Source organism: Vidua chalybeata, chromosome 10 (genome assembly GCF_026979565.1).
Source record: "Vidua chalybeata isolate OUT-0048 chromosome 10, bVidCha1 merged haplotype, whole genome shotgun sequence".
NCBI classification, from domain to species: Eukaryota; Metazoa; Chordata; class Aves; order Passeriformes; family Viduidae; genus Vidua; species Vidua chalybeata.
In genome coordinates this window covers 23321123-23341590 of record NC_071539.1, presented here as the reverse complement: position 1 = coordinate 23341590, position 20468 = coordinate 23321123, and the positions used below count along the sequence as shown (strand labels likewise).

Genomic DNA, 20468 nt, shown 5'->3' with positions numbered 1-20468 from the left:
GCGGCGCTTCGGAGCGCACCGCTGCCGCTCCAGTGATCTGTGCGCGAAGTAGCCGCTTCTTGTCCTCCGGCAGCCGGAGATCGCGGTAGCTTGCAAGAGGCGAAGAACGAAGCCGCGAAGAAGCCGGCTTGTGTGCGAAGCTCGCAGACAGCTGCGGGACGGTGGCTGCTGCTCTCCTGCCTCTTGAATTCACTCTTGGCATGCCAATGGAAGGTGTTCCAGGACAACTTTCCTGGGTTTTGACATAGTCGTCATGCATCCCACCTGGGAAATTCTTGTTGCTCCCCAGAGGCTCCGAGATGCAGAGAACACGGTGGCAGCTGCTGAAAAGAAGGGCAACTGTGAGTTGGTCAAGAAGCAAGAACCTAGGCAGCTGCCTGTGCTTGGCAAGGAGCAGCTGCTGGATTCTTGCAATTGCCTTCAGTGCGCACAGAAGCCCGCTGCTCTGCTGCTTGCTTTTTCGCCTTCAGTCAATTACACACTGCTGAAGCTGAGGCAGGCTGTTCAGCTTTGCTGCTTTTCAGCATTTCAGCTGCCCTTCTGCTCTGTGACAGCTCTCCAGGCTTCTTGCCTTCGCCAGGCTGCAACGTGCCCGCTAGTACCAAGAACTGGGCAGGAGTGGGCAGAGAGCACGGCCATCTGCCAGCAGGTTGCAGCTTGCCCAGGAAAGTGCAGTGTCCTTGGAATGTGCAGCAAATCTTATTTCCTGGCAAGGTCGGGCTAAGTGAGCAGTGCTGGTACACTTTCTCCTTGAGAACTGAAGCGGAAAAGCTTTTGGCTAAGATGTAGGCGACTAGAGAGGCAGAATACGCAGCTCCGGAGCTGGCCGAAAGCAAGTGCCGCTTGCCGGCGTCTTTCGGCAGAAGCGGCGCTTCGGAGCGCACCGCTGCCGCTCCAGTGATCTGTGCGCGAAGTAGCCGCTTCTTGTCCTCCGGCAGCCGGAGATCGCGGTAGCTTGCAAGAGGCGAAGAACGAAGCCGCGAAGAAGCCGGCTTGTGTGCGAAGCTCGCAGACAGCTGCAGGACGGTGGCTGCTGCTCTCCTGCCTCTTGAATTCACTCTTGGCATGCCAATGGAAGGTGTTCCAGGACAACTTTCCTGGGTTTTGACATAGTCGTCATGCATCCCACCTTGGAAATTCTTGTTGCTCCCCAGAGGCTCCGAGATGCAGAGAACACGGTGGCAGCTGCTGAAAAGAAGGGCAACTGTGAGTTGGTCAAGAAGCAAGAACCTAGGCAGCTGACTGTGCTTGGCAAGGAGCAGCTGCTGGATTCTTGCAATTGCCTTCAGTGCGCACAGAAGCCCGCTGCTCTGCTGCTTGCTTTTTCGCCTTCAGTCAATTACACACTGCTGAAGCTGAGGCAGGCTGTTCAGCTTTGCTGCTTTTCAGCATTTCAGCTGCCCTTCTGCTCTGTGACAGCTCTCCAGGCTTCTTGCCTTCGCCAGGCTGCAACGTGCCCGCTAGTACCAAGAACTGGGCAGGAGTGGGCAGAGAGCACGGCCATCTGCCAGCAGGTTGCAGCTTGCCCAGGAAAGTGCAGTGTCCTTGGAATGTGCAGCAAATCTTATTTCCTGGCAAGGTCGGGCTAAGTGAGCAGTGCTGGTACACTTTCTCCTTGAGAACTGAAGCGGAAAAGCTTTTCGCTAAGACGTAGGCGACTACAGAGGCAGAATACGCAGCTCCGGAGCTGGCCGAAAGCAAGTGCCGCTTGCCGGCGTCTTTCAGCAGAAGCGGCTCTTCGGAGCGCACCGCTGCCGCTCCAGTGATCTGTGCGCGAAGTAGCCGCTTCTTGTCCTCCGGCAGCCGGAGATCGCGGTAGCTTGCAAGAGGCGAAGAACGAAGCCGCGAAGAAGCCGGCTTGTGTGCGAAGCTCGCAGACAGCTGCGGGACGGTGGCTGCTGCTCTCCTGCCTCTTGAATTCACTCTTGGCATGCCAATGGAAGGTGTTCCAGGACAAACTTCCTGAGTTTTGATTTTATTTTTCATGCATCCCACCTGTCACGATCCGCTTTTTGCGGGGTGTCGTGATGGTTCTTTTCACCGATCCCAAAAGTGCAAAAAGGCAAGCAACAAGGGACTATCAGTTAATCACAACAAATGCACCTTTATTAGGGGCCAAACCAGTAAATGCGATAGTGGGGATCGGAAAGGAGATAAAAGGAGAGAGAGAGAGAGAAGAGGGGTATGGGAATAGCTACCAACACAGGCGAGATCCTCAGTGGTCCGGACGATGGGGTTCCGTCTGTCGTGTCGGGGGAGTCTCCGAAGTTCTGGTCGACTCGGGGCTCCAGTTATAGTCCACAGAGGAAAGAGGGGGGAGCAAGTGGAACAACGAAAGTCCATTGTAATCGCCACGCGGGAACAGCTGAGTCCACAGAAACCACCAAAGCAAGACGAATCCAATGAAGAATGAGTCCATTTGAATCACTGAAGGGAAACAGGTCATGTCATTAGTGGTCAGACCACCAATTTCCCCTCCTCCCTATAGCAGGGGTCTCAGTCTCAGTCCTTGGGAGGAGGGTTCTCATTCTTTGTTTGTCACAGTGGTAACGAGGCAGATGAGGGGTCTTCAATGAAGGACCCCGGGAGTCACCCCAAAAGTTCATTTGGCTTAAGAACGGAGATTAGAAGCAGGCCGCGCATCAGGCTGTCCCGTGCTGGGTCCACGTCAGGTCCTTGCCAAGTCCTTGCCAAGTTCTTGCCAGGCCTTGTTCGGAACAGCTAGCATGACGGTTCAGTGGTTGCACCTGCACTGTGTCCTGTTCTAAGCCGGAACTGCAGTGGAGGAAGGGATTCTTTCTCGTGGCAATCGGAAGGCAGAATGGAAAATGAGGGGCTTCAGACGGGCTCTTACACCACCCCGTGACTGACGATTGCCCTCGAAAGACCTTCATCAGCAGGGTTCCATGGTGTCGTCGTGGAGTCTTCAGGACTCGTCAAGTGTTGGCAGCACATTCCAGGGAAAAGGGAAGAGAAAAAGGAAAGGAAAGAGAAAACAGGAAAACTAAGACAAGAATTAAATCAGCAATAGTTTGTTTAAATAATAATCAATATTAATCAATTAAACAATAAATTGATCAAATAATAAACCAGTATAATCAATATTAAGCAGTAAAGTAATAAACCTAGTATCATCGATATTACTCAGTATAATTTTATAATCAAGAAACAAAAATAATTAAAACAGTGATTAAAGCAAACCATAAAAGAAAATTATGTAAAACATATCTACCAACCCTATAATCTTCTTGTGTCTACAGTCCTGGGAACATCTATAGTGTAAAGGATGTCGGCCAAGTGCTGTGCATTAATTATAGATGTTAATTTTGTTCATCGTTTCATCATTCTCCAATTTACAATAAGCAAGATTACTGATAAAACAAAACCAATCATAACTAAAATCAGAAGAACAACAACGGGATGGCACAATTTGTTCAGGATACCGGTGGCGGTGGGTGACCACCCGAAAAGGGTATCCCACCACTTGTGCTCGGCATCACTTTCCACCCTTTCTACAACACGATGTATTTCTTGCACATCATGATGAACAGTTACCAGAGTTTTCTGTCCATTCTCCTTGATTTTTCCTAGGATCTCTATTTTCCTAGGATCTCTATCTCTAGATCTTGATGAAGTAATAGTTGCTTTACCAAAGTAAGGTTCATCCTAATGGGAGTAGGCAGTAGCTTGTGAATCAACATGAGATTGGATTCTAAAAGTTCATGTAAGGTAACTGGAGCTACAAAAGAAAAATCACATCCTGCAATTTTAGTAAAGTTGCAAGCACAATAATTTGACTGATTTTTAGTAGCTACTACTGTACTTTCTATAAACACACTATCACAAGCGGTTCTGAAGCAGGCACGCCCATTGCCTGTATTTACAAGGACTGTTTCAGAAGTCTCGTTAGGATGAATATCAAAATGACAGCTATTTTGTTCTGTGTCTAAACAGATATCTTGAGCTATAAATGCGTTACCTTCACAGAAAAACCCTAGTTGTTCTCGGATAGTACAGGACTCTAAATAGACAGTTTGCCATTTGTCATCAATTTGACGGGCCCATTCTCTATGTTCAGAAGGATAGAAAGTGGGTCCATCATGATTTAATCCTAATGCGATGCTAGGGAATATCAAATGCACTGAGGCATTACTTATGGTCAGCACAAAATGCTGTGGCTGTGTTTGTGTTAGGGTCATAGGTAAAATTCACTAAATTCCACCAGGATTGGAAATCTCTTTCAAAGTCAGTGGCACTGTCCCAGACTATTTTCCTAATCTCAGTAGGAAAAGTGCCTTCTTCACCTTCTCTTATAATTGAGGCAGCAACTGACTGCATCCATAATTGAGCCTGGATACAGCTAAGAGCTAAGGAAACATTGCTTTGTGTGGCATTAAGTGCATCAATGATCAATTTTTTATCATTCACATTTATCTTTTCCCAATTTGGTAGAATGTTTGATAGCAAGCACTGATGTGTTCCCAAGGCCGATAAGGACGACTGCAGTGGTTGTTGTATTTTGGTCAAATCTCTAGTCGTAGAAGCCAAGTTATTCATTAATACCTCTGAATTGATTCCCAATTCTGTTCCCACAACACCAGTTATGTCTCTTGGCACCCGTTTTTTAGGAGGGTTCCACTGTCGCAGCCAGGCTGTCCAAGCCTGAAAAGAGGCTTGCAAAAAGGGTGAACAAGCTGGTTGTATTTCTGAGACATTGTTTTGCATCAGCAATTTGACTTGTTTAAGAGACCATGCCGGATCAAATAATATCTGTTGTTGGCCAGTTTTCCTGATTATATATGGTCCAACTTCAAAAATTTTCGGGGTAAGCATAACTGGTGGCTGGGCTCGAGTGGTGGTAGTGGTGGTGGTATAAACCGTAGTAGATTGAGCTACAGCATTTATTATAAACTTAAAAGAAAGCCCTTTGGTGTTTTTTCCCTATAAACAAACCACTTCTGCAGTCTGTGTTAGTGTAAAATTGTGCCAACAATCCTGTACGCTTGGGTGCGTGCAGACCTTTTTGTGCTTAAAGAGAGCCTTTCACTTTTTCTGCATGCTACCACAATTAGTTCAGACCACGGTCACTCAGCTGGTTTCTGGCCATGGGGTTGTGGTAGGATGCAGAAAAGTATTACCAGTTTGATCATGGATTAGGTGGTCTTCATGTCCCTCGGAGTTCTTCTGAAAAAGTAAACACAACAGAATTCTGCCGCCGAGAGGCAGAAAAGTTAGAATGATGGAATTATCCAGCATGTATTTGTCCAATGCTCTTTCCCTAGAGCACCAGAGGCTTCCCATGCATATTTATTCAGAGGGGGTTTTAGCACAAGTGCTACTAGTCCTATAGTAAGAGAGGTCCACCAGAACAGGTTGGCCAGGGTCATGAGCTGCATTATTAGGATCATTTGGTAGAGAGCATAGGAGTCAGTGTAGATGCAGACCAAAGAGGAATTCTGTACTTCTCGTTGAAAAACACGCCAGACAGCTATCAGCTCCCCAGTGTGTGCACTACCTTCTCCCTCTGTAATCATTTGCTCACCAGAGGAAAAGTGGAGGGCTTCTGCCCTATATTTCCATACTTTTCCTTTCCCTTTAGCAGAAGCATCAGTAAACCAAGAGTTTGCTGATTGTTTGGGGCAGAAAGGAGGGGTTACTTTGATTACAGAGGCAGGTTTGTCCAAGCTCTCAGTTTCTTGGATTGGTAAAGCTTTTACAGATCCTTCTGTCATTGAGAAGAACTTACAGTAATGTTCAACCTGAGCATACCACTTTCTCACTAAGGCCCTCTGGGTCACCCCGTCAGGAGGGGGAGTCCCACTAGTGGCTGTCTTAATAACCTTGAAGGGGCCTCTCAATACAATTGGTTGTTTTCGTGCAATTTTTTCTACTTCTAGGAAAGCTAAGATAACCATCAACAATCCTTTCTCCCAGGTAGTGTATCTTTTCTCAGCATCTTTGGAACCACGGGAGTAAAAACCAACAGGTCTTGTCAGACCCTCAGGACCCCGCTGCCATATGTGTACTGACAGCCCTGAGGAGGCAAATCCCCATTCCACCTGGAAAGGATCTGTAGGATGGATAGGGGTCACTGCTTGATGAGCTGTTGCTTCAAAAATCAGCAATTGCAATGCTGACTCCTGAGAAAGACTCCAATCCCATTTCACCCCTTTCCTCAACAAGTCATAAAGGGGAACAAATGGGTCCTTCTGCTTACTAGGAAATCTATCTGGTCTTTCTACAGGAGATACAGCTGCTATCTTTTTTGGAAGGAGAATTGCTGTAGGTTTGAGTGATTCTGGAAGCCCACAAATTCAAGGGGTCGTTATCTCGGGCTTCACAAGTAATTGCATCAGGGATTCAAAGTCAGGAATTAATTTCTTTTTGAGAGTCATTTGCAGGCAAGCAGCTTTGTGCACATTTTCCAAGAGTTGGTCGGGGGTACTAATTCTAGCTATGGGATCTCCCCTTTCCAAGGGGCTTGTTCCCCCGGCCCAAAAAGCTGCACGCTGTGTCAGGGACCATGTGTCACCTTTCTCTCCTGTTGTTAAGAAGACACCATGTCCCCAGTACCCACTGGCTTCCTGTTCGCTTAATTGAATTTGATCACCACCAGTGAGGGACACCCGGAAAACATATTCTGTTTCTGATTCATGTGGAGGGTGTCCATATTCCCTTTTAAGCTTAGCTAGCTCAGTGGCAGTGTTTAGTTGTGATGGTATGTGTTTGGTTGTGATGTGAGGTTGGAGATCATCATCACTGAGATAGCTATACACTGAGATAGTTTTAATCAAGGGTCTCAAGTGATGGCAGCAATGTTCCCCACAATTACTTGCTGCTTCAAGTTCTTGATGAGGATAGATTTGTTTCACGTGAGGAGTTTCCTTCTCCTCAGGCTCTGTAGAGGAATCAGCATGATGTGATTTGTTAACATGTTCCTCTGTTAAGGCAGCTCGCAATGCATAGATCACATCTTTTGCTTCATAGAACTGTTTTTGCAAAATTTCAACTAGATTTTGAAGGGAGTCTATTATAGCATGTTCCTCACTTCATCGCTCGAAGCCATTTTCTATAGCTGCCGTAAGACAAGCTCCCAAAACTGAGCATAAGATAGTTTTATTTTTGCCCAGTTTGAATTTTGTTTCATGTTGTAATGAACGCACTCTATCAATAACATTTTCTAAGTTCAACCAATTACTCTGTGCCCATTTTTCTCCTTCCGTAGAAGGTCTGGCATTGTGTTTGGCTAGTAGTGCATAAAATTCAGCTTTAATTTCAAGGCTAAGATTGTCACTCATTTTGTGAAGGGACCAAAACCACGACAGGGAGCTACAAACCTAAGTTCCACAAAACTACACAGCCCTCGCTGTGTCGCCCTTTGCTTCCCTGGCTGGGTGAAAGGACAATAATCTGCCTGGGAGGCTCTGCTTAGTTGCTTCAAGTTGTCCCTTCCTTCCCAGACCAGATACACAACAACAACAAAACAAGTGTCCCGCCTTTTGCACTAGTGGATCCTTTGTGAATTTCCAAAGACAGTGTGGGTGCCTTTTCAGCTGCAACCTTTCTGTCTAGACAGAAATCCTGTCCGTGACGTCAATTTTAATGTCACGATCCGCTTCTTGCGGGGTGTCGTGATGGTTCTTTTCACCGATCCCAAAAGTGCAAAAAGGCAAACAAGGGACTATCAGTTAATCACAACAAATGCACCTTTATTAGGGCCAAAACAGTAAATGCGATAGTGGGGATCGGAAAGGAGATAAAAGGAGAGAGAGAGAGAGAAGAGGGGTATGGGAATAGCTACCAACACAGGCGAGATCCTCAGTGGTCCGGACGATGGGGTTCTGTCTGTCGTGTCGGGGGAGTCTCCGAAGTTCTGGTCGACTCAGGGCTCCAGTTATAGTCCACAGAGGAAAGAGGGAGGAGCGAGGGTAACAACGAAAGTCCATTGTAATCGCCACGCGGGAAGAGGAGAGTCCACAGAAACCACCAAAGCAAGACGAATCCAATGAAGAATAAGTCCATTTGAATCACTGAAGGGAAACAGGTCATGTCATTAGTGGTCAGACCACCAATTTCCCCTCCTCCCTATAGCAGGGGTCTCAGTCTCAGTCCTTGGGAGGAGGGTTCTCATTCTTTGTTTGTCACACTGGTAATGAGGCAGATGAGGGGTCTTCAATGAAGGACCCCGGGAGTCACCCCAAAAGTTCATTTGGCTTAAGAACGGAGATTAGAAGCAGGCCGCGCATCAGGCTGTCCCGTGCTGGGTCCACGTCAGGTCTTTGCCAAGTCCTTGCCAAGTCCTTGCCAAGTTCTTGCCAGGCCTTGTTCGGAACAGCTAGCATGACGGTTCAGTGGTTGCACCTGCACTGTGTCCTGTTCTAAGCCGGAACTGCAGTGGAGGAAGGGATTCTTTCTCGTGGCAATTGGAAGGCAGAACGGAAAATGAGGGGCTTCAGACGGGCTCTTACACCACCTTGGAAATTCTTGTTGCTCCCCAGAGGCTCCGAGATGCAGAGAACACGGTGGCAGCTGCTGAAAAGAAGGGCAACTGGGAGTTGGTCAAGAAGCAAGAACCTAGGCAGCTGCCTGTGCTTGGCAAGGAGCAGCTGCTGGATTCTTGCAATTGCCTTCAGTGCGCACAGAAGCCCGCTGCTCTGCTGCTTCGTGTTTTGCCTTCAGTCAATTGCACACTGCTGAAGCTGAGGCAGGCTGTTCAGCTTTGCTGCTTTTCAGCATCTCAGCTGCTCTTCTGCTCTGTGACAGCTCTCGAGGTGAAACAGAGATTTTTAGAGTTAGGTTAACAAAATGAATTAAGCATTTATAATTTAGCTTGTAGAGTTATCTGTTGAATTTTCAACCTTTTACTTAAGAAACCTCTGCCTAATACACAGGGCAAAGGAAAATGCAAATTTCGGAAGCTTCTTGCATAAAGAACAATACCAGAAGAAGCAAAGAACCCAGGTAAAGAAGCTCCTCTGTCTCCAAGCCTATCAAGACTGACAGACGTACTCAGATAAGCACCAAAGGACCAAAAGCGCACGCGCAGAGAGGAAAAGTTCAAAAGTTCAATCATGAGGAAGACCATAATCTTCAGCCTCAGGACCACCAAGAGACCCCCGTACGACCACCACAGCAAACCACGCATGCCCAGAAGGGCGTGGACTTACTTAGCATGAGAAGCGAGGACAGGCGGGGCCAGGGGTTGAATACGCATGAAAAAGTCGTGCAGTGTATTGCATATGGAACGTCTTTAAGAATAAAAGTGTGGGTCAGACTGAGGCTCGGGGCACAAGTTTTGGAGGGCTATCTCACTTGTGCCAGGCGCTGACGTACATACCCACTTCATAACTACCCCAGGTTATGGAGTCTATTGATTTATTCCGCGTATCGTTTCAGTTGGCGACCACGAAGGGACTGCTCTGCTCACCCGCAGGTCCGGTTGGGAGCAGACACCCTCAGGCGCCACGGGGCTTTTCCCCGGAGGGACTCTGCGCCTCGGCTGTACACTGCGGGGAGCATACCACGGCCCGTCGACTAGCGGATGAAAGCGGTATGTATTAATTTATTTTCTTAAGGTTGGCACTGATAAGTCGCAAAAAGATGTTTTTGCGCGCAGGTTTGCCTAGGGGCTTGCAAGCAGACCGCCATCGGGGGAGAGGCCGGCGGCGGGAGGACCTCCCCAGCTGATAGCGCGGCTCGGGGAGGGCGAAATCGCGATTTCAGTGTGTGGTGTGTGTCCCGATTGCAGTGTAGTGTGTCTGTTACGTCCGGACGTGCGTGCTTGTGCGTGTGTGTGTATGTGTGAGTGGAACGGTGATGCGCGGTGCGGCGTTGCTAGGATAGAGAGACGCGGCGCGGCAGTGCTAGAGAGCGCATGCGCAGGGCAGCTCTCAGCCCACACTACCTGCTAGTGCGGGTAGTGCGCATGCGCGGGGCAGCTCAGCCACACTACCTGCTAGTGCGGGTAGTGCGCATGCTCGGGGCGGCTAGCAGCCACTCTACCTGATCGAGCGGGTGGGGCGCATGCGTGGCACGGGCTGTCCCTGGCGAGCGAGGGGAGCGCGGCGCGGGGCTTAAGTCGGGGCTTGCAAAGGTGCTTTAGGCGCAGCCCAGCTGATAGCGCAGCGGGCGCGCGGGCACAAGCCGCGTTTTGAGGAGCTGCTTTGAACGCCGCTAGCTGATAGCGCAGCTAGTGGCAGCGTGGTACAAGCTAGGAGTTACAAGCACCGCTTACAAGCATCGCTAGTTGGTAAAAAGCTTGCAAAAGTAGCCAGCGAGCCCGGCTGGGCTAAGAGTTAAGCGTTTGTTATACAATAGCACTGCCTTTCAGTGTGAAAAGCTGTCACTGGTGTAGGAGGAGGGGTTGGGGAAGGCAGTCTAGAGTTGCCATGGGAAACAGCAGTTGTATGAGTTCTCCACCCCCTTTTGTAAGAGAATTGTACCCTCCCCCTGTCTTGTCAGTTATTGTTCAAGTCTGCCCCTTAGCCTAGAATCTTCTCTGTTCCACGTTTTCCCTTTGGTTCTTCCACCAAGAACACTCCTTTCCCTTTTCCCCACTGGTTAATGTTGTATTTCCCCTCCCTTTAGCCTTCTCCCTGTGATAAATTGAGGCGAATAATTTGATTCAGCCTTTTTAAGGTCAATTAGAATTTTATTAATTACAGCAAGCAGTAGCAAGCAAAACAGCGCTGGGTGGGTAGGGGTCTCCTAACCGCCCCTCCTGCAGTGTCCCACACTGCAGTGCCCCACACCCCACCCCCCTTATTCAGTCTCTTTTATAGTTTCTTGGAGGTTTCTTCATTCGCGTCTCTTGTGATAGCGGTGGGCGTAGCTTGAGCATCCCTCTGCATCGTGTCTGCGTTATGTCGAGGCAGGTGATCGTTGGTTTCACAATCGGTTCCGGACAGTGATGGGCGTACCCGGAGCACTCCTACGTTGTCTAGTCCGGTGGCCGTTGCCTGGTGGTCGCTGATTTCATAATCAGCTCCGGCCATCCCCCAACATCCTTAGCCTGTGTCTGCAAGAGAAGCTAAGAAAAGCTCCCTAAATGGTGATTAATCATACTTGCGGTCTTGCATTTTGCAATATGTCTATAGCCTTGCAATATGCCTATAGCCTTGCGGTTTGTAGCAGTTGCTTCTTTATTGTCCGTTTTTTAGTAAAACCCACAAGTTGCTGTTTCCCAACTTCACAGATGCTTCCCCTATCTCCTAACAAGCAAGCTAGTCCCTCATACTTTAATTTTATTTTTCCTCCTTTAATATTCCAATTCCTTTGATGAACAAACAAGTTACCACAGTTTATCACATCCCGATTGTACCCTCGAATGCTAAACCCTCCTACCCCTACGCAGTAAAAGAATCCTCACCCCGCCCTTCGGGGCTCTCGGAATCTGCCTCCCTTCTGCTTCGTTGTCTCCCTGTTTGCCCCTTCTGCGACCCTTCAATAAACGAGCAGGATTTCAGCAACCCGAGTGTCCCTCCCGTTCTTCTGGTGGACCCTCAGATGTACCAGCTATCCGAGCTTCGTGCCGAGTGCCTAAAAGCTCCCACGGCTCGGCAAGTGGCTGCCCGAACAGGGACGGACACCAGCGGGTCCAGTCCTCGACCGTCTCCTGGAGATTGCCTGCTCTGTGACCAGCCTTCTCCAGGATTGCAAGTGGCGTTCGGGACCAGTTTCCTGGGACAGTCGGCCTTTCAGTTCGGAAGGCTTCTGTCTCCTGGGTTCTGCTGATAACCGACGGACCTTCGAGCTGCGCGGCAGCAGCAACGCCCTCGGACCAGCAGAAGTTCCACCAGACCCCTCTTCGATGTCCCCGTTTTATGCCTGTGTCCTTCAGAGGTATGCTTATCTTGCTTTTTCTTACGCCTGACTAGGCGTCACCTCCCTTTTTTGTTTTTTTTTTTGGTTTTTTTTCCTTTTCGAAGAGGGTGATTTAGCTGTGAGACCTGATATAATGGGTAACCGCCTGTCTCCAGCTCAACGGGAGTTTTAGATCCAAATTAAGTCCCACCTTGTTTTAGGGAACATTTCTTTTAATAAGAGAGATTTAAAGCCTTTTGTTAAATTTATTTTTGAACATTTTCCTGCTATTACACGGGAAGATGTTTTGGTGCCTGATTTCTGGGGAAGAGTTGGGAGAAAGATTTACGATTTACAAGTTCAGGGGAGGATTTCAGTCGGTCGTTTTTTTCCGCTTTTTCATTCCATTCTTAATTTGTTAAAAAAGAAGAGAGAGAGTTGGGTCCCCAGTTCACCTACCTCGTGTTCCTCCCCCCCCAATCCTATTCCCTCTTCCCCTAAGGGCGGATCGGGAGACAGATCCTGCCATACATCGGCACAGAGCTGCTGCCGTCTCTCTGCTGCTTCCCGATCCTCCCTGTCCCATTCGTGTGTTGGGACTGGCCACCCCAACACATGTCATTCCTGTTCCCTCTATACCAGAGACCCTAATCCTAGTTTGAAACCCCGTTGCTCTTTAGAGGACTTAACTGAACAAATAGGACAAAATGGCGCCTGCCTCATGGCGAAAAAAGACCAGCCCCAAGATGGCGCCCCTCCTTCTCCTTCACTCCAGAAAATTCCTGACATCTCGCCCCCGCCTCCTCCCCCCCCTCCGTCGAGTGCCACCCCAGTGTCCGGACCCGTCCCCTCCTTCCCTCTGACCACACCCCTGGGTGGGCCCCCTGTGGCTGGGACCAGCCCCCAAGTGGGCCCAGCCCAACCCCCACAAAGTCACGCCCCAGTGGGTGGGTCGGGACATGCCTCCTCCTCTCCTGCCACTGCCAGTACCGGAACCAGGAAGAAGCCTGGCCGGAAGCAGGCCATCCTGGCCTGTCGGACGCACAGTCTCCAGGACCCACCGGCCAGGGGGAGGCACCGTGCCCTAACCCAGCCAGCTTCATCCTCGGAAGAGGATGAGGAGAGTGGCAGCCCCCAGCATTCCAACAAGTCGGGGGGGGGGGGCTTGGGCAAAGATCAGAGAGGAGGCAATTAAGGATGGGAATTTGGAATTGGCACGGGACTTGGGCAGCTTTGCGGCACCGGTCATCCTCCGGCGGGGGAGGGAGCCAAAGTGGGAGCAAATTCCATACGCTGAGGTGAAGGAGTTAAGGAAGGCTGCCAAAGATTATGGCAGAAACTCGCCTTTCTTTAAAAATGTGCTGGACTTAACATTTGCTGGACGTTTCCTAGTCCCCCATGATTTAAGGTATATTGCTAAGGCACTGTTTGCTCCCACCGAATGCGACCTCTGGGAGATTCATTGGAAAAAACTGTTGAAACCACTCCTGCGCAAGTATGATCTCGCAGAGGTGGTGGGAGAGGGGGATGAGGCAATGGAAGCCCTTGCTGGAGAAGGGGAGTTCAGCAGTCCGGAGGACCAAATTCTACTAGCACAGGAGCTGCTTCAGGACATAGCAGCAGCGGGAAAGGAGGCACTCCTGAAGATACCGGATGGTAAGACCCCCCTGCAAAACTTTTCTTCTATCATGCAAGGGCCTGAGGAGACTTTTATTACTTTTGTTGATAGACTGAAAGAGGCCATTGAGAGACAACGCAGAAGCTCGTGCAGCGCTTCTACGAAAGATGGCCATTTCTAACTCTAATTCGGAAACAAAAAAGATTCTCCGTGCACTACCTCAGGACCCCGAGCCCACCATCTCTCAGATGGTGGAGGCTTGCACAAAGGCAATGTCAATGGAGCACACGGTGGCCCTGGCTGTCAGCAAAGGGGTGGGAGAGGCCATGATAAACTTACAAAATACGCGCTGTTTTAACTGTGGTCAGCTGGGTCACATCCAGGTGAACTGTCCCCACTGGCCACAGATTCAACAACCTATCTTGCCCCCCCCAAGACCATATCCTAGGAACCCATTTTATCAAGATCACCAGTTTCATCTACAGCGACAAGGGTACCAGCCAGCGGGAAACTGGCGGCGAAGCGCGAGGAAGGGCCGCGCGATGACACCAAGTGGCCCTTCTCAGCATCCCAGCCTCCCGACCATCAGGGAGGACGAGTGGCCGCGTGGCCAAGTCCAGCAGTTCAGCGCAGCCACGAGGACGGACTCCGCCTCTTCCGCCGGACAGGTACCCTAAATCAGGGCAATCATCAGGTCCTCCGCAGCAGCGTCACCATCTCTCTCCAGGATGAGGACCTGACGAGAATTCCTGCTGGGTTCCTGGGCCCCCTCCACGACTGTCGGGACACCACCGTGCTCATCTTAGAAGACTCCTTCAACACGCCAAATGAAATCACCATCTTAGCTGAGGTAGTGTGTTTTCCACCAGGAGAGGAGATCACCGTCTCCGTCATTTGTAACCACCCACCATTTACTTTAAGGAAAGGCGATCCTTTTGCTTTGCTTTACGTACTGGACACCCACGATGACCCGGACACAGAGAGACATGTTTTCTTCACCCAAAATGTATGTAAAGAAAGACCATTAATTGATGCCAAACTTTCTTTCCAGGGAAAGTCGGTGCAGATGCGGCTCATGGCAGACACAGGAGCTGACGTGACCATCATCCCCCAGGTGAGGTGGCCCAGCGACTGGGAGCTTGTGCCCCCTTGCGGCAGGATCTCCGGTGTGGGCGGAGCGGTCCACTCTCTGAGGAGTAGGCATCTTGTGTGCGTGGAAGGTCCGGAAGGACAATTGGCAACGGTGAGACCTTTTGTTGTCTCTTCAAACATACTATTATTAGGAAGGGATGTTTTATGCCAATGGGGAGCCCGCCTCGACATCCCTAGCCCTTTGTGGGATTTTTAGCGTGGGCCACTGCAGAGCGCACTTCCCCACCCCTGACCTGGAAAACCAACACACCGGTCTGGGTGGATCAGTGGCCCCTTCCATCAGAAAAATTGAGTGTGCTTCATAAATTAGTAGAGGAGCAGGTGAAACTTGAGCATTTAACACCTTCTACCAGCCCTTGGAATAGCCCTGTCTTTGTAATTAGAAAACCTGGCACAGACAGGTGGCGCCTGCTCCAAGACCTGCGAAGGGTTAATGATGTGATAGAAGATATGGGTCCCATTGAACCAGGCCTTCCGTCACCTTCTATGCTCCCCAGAGACTGGCAGCTAGCAGTGATAGACATCAAAGACTGCTTTTTTAACATTCCGCTCTACCCCGGGGATGCTCCCAGGTTCGCCTTTTCTGTACCATCATTGAATAGGGCTGAACCTTTTAAAAGATATCATTGGACATCCCTGCCTCAGGGGATGAAAAATTCCCCTGTGCTCTGTCAGACTTTTGTAGCGCAGATTTTATCACCTGTGCGTCGGCTTTTCCCTGAGGCCATCATCCTGCATGACATGGATGATGTGCTAGTTTGTGCTTCCGACTCGACATACCTAAAGGCAACACTGGACAAGACTATTAAGGCTATCAAAGCTGCAGGGCTCCAGATAGCAGAAGAGAAGATCCAATTCTCAGCACCATGGAGGTACCTCGGATTCCTCATCACGGGAAGGACAGTGACGCCACAGACACTGACCATCAACAAGGATCCGAAGACTCTGCGAGACCTTCAGCAGCTGTGCGGAACGATCACCTGGATCCGCCCCCTCCTGGGACTGACGACTGAGGAGCTGTCACCTCTCTTCTGTCTGCTTCGAGGCGACGGAGACCTCGCCTCACCACGCGAGCTGACACCTGCCGCGCGGGAAGCCCTGCAACGGGTTGCTGTTGCTCTGAAGTCTCGCCAGGCACACCGCGTGGTCCGGACCCTTCCCGTGAACTTCGCGGTGTTGGGTAAGTGCCCCCACCTCCATGGGCTTCTCTTCCAGTGGGATAACAGAGCATCTGATCCCCTGGTCATCTTAGAGTGGCTCTTCCTCCCACACCAGCCCTCTAGGACGATCACGACCCCTGCAGAATTGCTAGCCACTTTAATAATGAAGGCACGACACCGCCTCTGAACCCTCGCAGGGTGTGACCCTGAGTGCATTTACTTACCTGTTAGATTAGATCAATTGGACTCGTTGTTGCAAACTAATGAAAATTTGCTCATTGCTCTGGACAGCTTCCCCGGACAAATTTCGGTTCACTATCCTAAGCATAAATTGTTTAAGGATACATTGCATTTGGCCCCGAGAATGTTTAAAAGCAAAACACCAATTCCAGGTGCTCTCACGGTGTTCACCGATGAGTCGGGCAGATCCCACAAATCGGTGATCACTTGGAAGGACCCGGACAGTCAGAAGTGGGAGTCTGACGTCCAAGTGGTTGAGGGTTCCCCCCAGATGGCGGAACTTGCCGCAGTCGTGAGAGCATTCAAAAAATTTCAACAGCCTCTGAATGTGGTCACTGATTCGGCCTATGTCGCTGGGCTAGCAGAAAGGGCCGAAGGTGCCCTCCTCAAAGAAGTTTCAAACACAAATTTATACCGTTTACTCTCTGATCTCATTTGGCTACTTTCCCATAGAGAGCAACCTTATCATATCATGCACGTAAGGGCACACACCGATTTACCCGGAGAGATCACTGAGGGTAATCGGAAAGCGGACCTCCTAGCCATGTCAACACAAATATCTGCAACCGCTTCAACCACCTTACCAGACATACTCCGGTAAGCGTGGCTCAGCCGTGCATTTTACCACCAGAATGCCCCGGCTCTAATGCGACAGTTTAAGATCTCGATAGCACAGGCAAGAACCATTGTTTCTACCTGCCCGAGCTGCCAGTCTTTCGCTCTTCCTTCCCTCATTTCGGGGACAAATCCCCGAGGGTTGGGAGCGCTAGAGATATGGCAGACAGATGTAACACACTTCGAGCCGTTTGGTCGGATGAAATACATACATGTCTCTATTGACACGTTTTCCGGCGCAGTGTTTGCCTCCGTCCATGCAGGCGAAAAAACCAGGGATGCCATGAAACATCTTTTCATGGCATTCTCTACGTTGGGAGTCCCATCTCACATAAAAACTGATAATGGCCCATGCTATGCGTCAAAGCGCTTCGGTGAGTTTGCGCAACAGTGGGGAATTTCCCATACCACCGGAATTCCCCACAATCCTACAGGACAGGCGATAATAGAGAGGGCCCACAGAAATCTAAAAAGGCTCCTTGAACAACAACATAAGCCGGACATTACAGTGAGCCCAGCCGAAAGGTTATGTAAGGCCCTGTATGTCCTGAATTTTTTAAACTGCTCAGAAAGGGAGCCTGACCCTCCTATTATCCGCCATTTTCACAATAACACCAGAGCGCAACTCGCCGAGAGGCCACCAGTCTTGATAAAGGACCCAGAATCCAAAGCTATCCAGGGCCCTTTCCCTCTAATAACCTGGGGGAGAGGGTATGCCTGTGTTTCTACAGATAAAGGACCAAGATGGATTCCGGGGAAATATGTCAAGCCCTTCGTAGAGGTGCCAGCTCAGCAAGACAACGTGTCCTTGGTGCAAAGCACCGAGAACACCTCATCGCTGGACGGAGTTTCCACTGCCTGGAAGAGGAGGAGAAGAAAGACCGTTCCTCCCAATATCGTCACACGTGTCATGATTACCCGAAGATATTTTCCCCCGCTGAACTCTATGTACCCAATTACCCCATCGCCCCCTGTACCCTTTCCTTTCCCCTAACCTCCCCTTTCCCTCAATCCTTACCCCTTTTCTCTAATTTTATTTAGTGCTTATTTAGTAAATAAAAACGGGGGAGGTTGGGGAGGGACCACTGAGGAAAATTTATCATTCAAGTTATGCTTTCTTTTATCACAAGACGCTGAGGATGACTACCGCCTTGAGGACACCTCTGAAACATCTGATGCTCCTGATCGTCATCATCTGGCTGTCACCGGTCAGGAGCTGGATAGTCCCACAGCTGAGAGAAAACATATGGGTCACGCTGGCGAAGTCCTTGAAGCAGGACAACTTCTGTATGGCCATGGGAAGTGTGGACAATCCGTTATCCACGTGCCTGGTAGGAGTCCCCCTGTCGCCAAACGACTATCCATATGCAGGAAAAAAACCTAATCCTGTGGACACCTGGGATGAGTGGACGAGGATTCTGCCATATGCACCACAGGAGCCCCAAGAATTGGACCTATTGGGCTCCTCTCAGGCAACATATTGTGTCAGGTTTAGGTACCAGCCCTCCCAGAAAGACTGGGATCAAATGGCTAAACTCCACCCCGCTGGTACCCAAGAAGTAAAAAGACACGATGTATCTCCCCACGATGGGAGATACCATGCAGCAAATTGGTGCAATTACACCTCGACCATGGTATCTAGGTCCTCCTCAGTTCCCAGGGTGCTCCCCAGGGGGGTTTTTCTCATCTGCGGCGACAGGGTGTGGGCAGGGATTCCCTCCCAAATCCAGGGAGGCCCCTGCAGCCTTGGGCAGCTTACCACACTGACACCGAACAAAACCCAAATTTTAAATTGGAAAAACGAAAATAAATTGGCTCGCAAAAAGAGATCCTATAACCAATTCGACGAAAATTGTGATTCAAAAATTTACAATTGGGGAAAGACGAAGAGAGTCACGGTATCCATATTTTTACCATGGTATGCCACAGCAAAGGCCCTCGGTGAGCTTTCTCACCTCGAGTGTTGGCTCAGTAAGCAGGCCAACGCCACGTCCGCTGCCCTTTCCGACTTGCTAGCGGACGAAGAAGTCACCCGGCACGCCACACTGCAAAATAGGGCTGCTATTGACTTCTTACTGCTCGCCCATGGCCACGGCTGTGAGGACTTGGAAGGAATGTGCTGCTTCAATCTGGCATCAAAGAGCACATCCATCCAAGCTAATATCCAGCGGATCCGAGAGCAAGTTGACGACCTCAAGACTGAGACCTCGACTGTAGATCCTGTGAATAAACTGCTGTCTCGATGGGGTGTCCCAGGGTGGGTTGCTATCATCCTCAGGGGACTCTTTTGGATCTTTCTGATAATGTTCATGATCTCGGTTGCTTTATTTTTGTTTAGACGTATGTTGCTTAAAACGTTGGGAAGTGCTTATTTAATAAATAAAAACGGGAGAGATGTAGGAGGAGGGGTTGGGAAAGGCAGTCTAGGGTTGCCATGGGAAACAGCAGTTGTATGAGTTCTCCACCCCCTTTTGTAAGAGAATTGTACCCTCCCCCTGTCCTGTCAGTTATTGTTCAAGTCTGCCCCTTAGCCTAGAATCTTCTCTGTTCCACGTTTTCCCTTTGGTTCTTCCACCAAGAACACTCCTTTCCCTTTTCCCCACTGGTTAATGTTGTATTTCCCCTCCCTTTAGCCTTCTCCAGATTGTACCCTCGAATGCTAAACCCTCCTACCCCTACGCAGTAAAAGAATCCTCACCCCGCCCTTCGGGCTCTCGGAATCTGCCTCCCTTCTGCTTCGTTGTCTCCCTGTTTGCCCCTTCTGCGACCCTTCAATAAACGAGCAGGATTTCAGCAACCCGAGTGTCCCTCCCGTTCTTCTGGTGGACCCTCAGATGTACCAGCTATCCGAGCTTCGTGCCGAGTGCCTAAAAGCCCCCACGGCTCGGCAACTGGGAGATCCTTTGCATTACAGGGCGAATAAAGGGGGGATGAATGTGTGTGAATGAGAGGCGGGCTGGTTACCCCAGACCTGCTAAGCGAGAGCGGCAGTCTCCCATGCTGCGTTTCCGTCTTTTTCGCGAGAAAAGCGGCCAGTAAAGAGACTAAGCGAGTGATAAAAAGAGTGAGAGAACCCCCCCCTGGGACTGGGTCTCAGAGAAAGAGTGGGACCCCTTAGTGGGGGGAGGGGGGGAGGAAAAGGTAATTAATTAGAAAAAAAAATTAATTAAAAGGTAAAAAGAGGGTTTTCTTGGCATAATCTATTGGGGAAAAATAAAAGGTAAAATGTGTAGGAGGGGCCCCTAAAAATTCTGCTGGATTGAGGGATAAGAATGCCCAAGAACATCCAAGATCAAACCTGGTGGATTGAGGGATTAATGTTCCAAGAGCATCCAGGGTTAAGTCAAACCTGCTGGGTTGAGGGATTAACATTCCAAGAGCAGCCAGAATTAAGTTTGCTGGGTTGTTGAGAGCACCCAAGATTGAGTAAAAATTTTGCCAGTTTGAAGATAAGTCTGACAGGATCTAGAGTTGGGAACCACACAGCTAGATTGAGGGGTATCCAAGAACACTGGGACTAGCCAGGGACACCTAAAAGTGTAATAGGTGTGTTGAAAAATAAAAGGTACCTTGTTGTTGTGGTTGTTTTGTTATGTGTAAGAGTAAGTAAAAATAAAGTGAAGTGAATGTAGACGAAGGAAAGTATATGTATGCATCCTGCCCGGTTAAGCAGCCTCACTGTGCTTCCCTGCTGTGACTGACAAACACAAGTTACGAACCCTCAGAACTGAAAAAGTTCAATCAAATATTGCTTCCATTGATGACCATGATATTGTCTATAATACCTTGTTACAACTTATGTTATGTAAGTGTTAATACCCCTATCCTACCAGTTCGTAAACCTGATGGGTCATACCGGTTAGTACAGGATCTGCGGGCCA

At 49.5% G+C, this 20468-nt stretch overlaps 1 protein-coding gene and 2 long non-coding RNA genes across 6 annotated transcripts; 1 reads left to right on the top strand and 2 right to left on the bottom strand.

The window, feature by feature from the left end:
• Positions 1 to 2084: 2084 nt before the first annotated feature.
• Positions 2085 to 4694, bottom strand: LOC128792909 (uncharacterized). 2 transcript variants are annotated; one of them, XR_008432588.1, is made up of 3 exons: positions 4564 to 4694; positions 3237 to 3739; positions 2085 to 3004 (listed from the first exon to the last, which is right to left on the bottom strand). It is a non-coding gene; the product is annotated as an uncharacterized LOC128792909 (long non-coding RNA). The 2 variants fall into 2 exon arrangements; XR_008432587.1 differs by lacking the exon at positions 4564 to 4694 and having other exon boundaries at positions 3237 to 4184.
• Positions 4695 to 7688: 2994 nt separating this feature from the next.
• On the bottom strand, positions 7689 to 9831 carry LOC128792910 (uncharacterized). 2 transcript variants are annotated; one of them, XR_008432590.1, is made up of 3 exons: positions 8641 to 9831; positions 8362 to 8529; positions 7689 to 8030 (listed from the first exon to the last, which is right to left on the bottom strand). It is a non-coding gene; the product is annotated as an uncharacterized LOC128792910 (long non-coding RNA). The 2 variants fall into 2 exon arrangements; XR_008432589.1 differs by having other exon boundaries at positions 7689 to 8529.
• Positions 9832 to 11772: 1941 nt separating this feature from the next.
• Positions 11773 to 17703, top strand: LOC128792907 (uncharacterized). 2 transcript variants are annotated; one of them, XM_053951804.1, is made up of 5 exons: positions 11773 to 11841; positions 13195 to 13458; positions 13906 to 14270; positions 14472 to 14534; positions 15248 to 17703. In XM_053951804.1, exons 1-5 carry the CDS (start codon positions 11823 to 11825, stop codon positions 15917 to 15919), a joined length of 1383 nt encoding a protein of 460 aa, XP_053807779.1. In that variant the 5' UTR covers positions 11773 to 11822; the 3' UTR covers positions 15920 to 17703. The 2 variants fall into 2 exon arrangements, with proteins under 2 accessions (XP_053807779.1, XP_053807778.1); XM_053951803.1 differs by having other exon boundaries at positions 14472 to 14663.
• The last annotated feature ends 2765 nt before the right edge of the window (positions 17704 to 20468 follow it).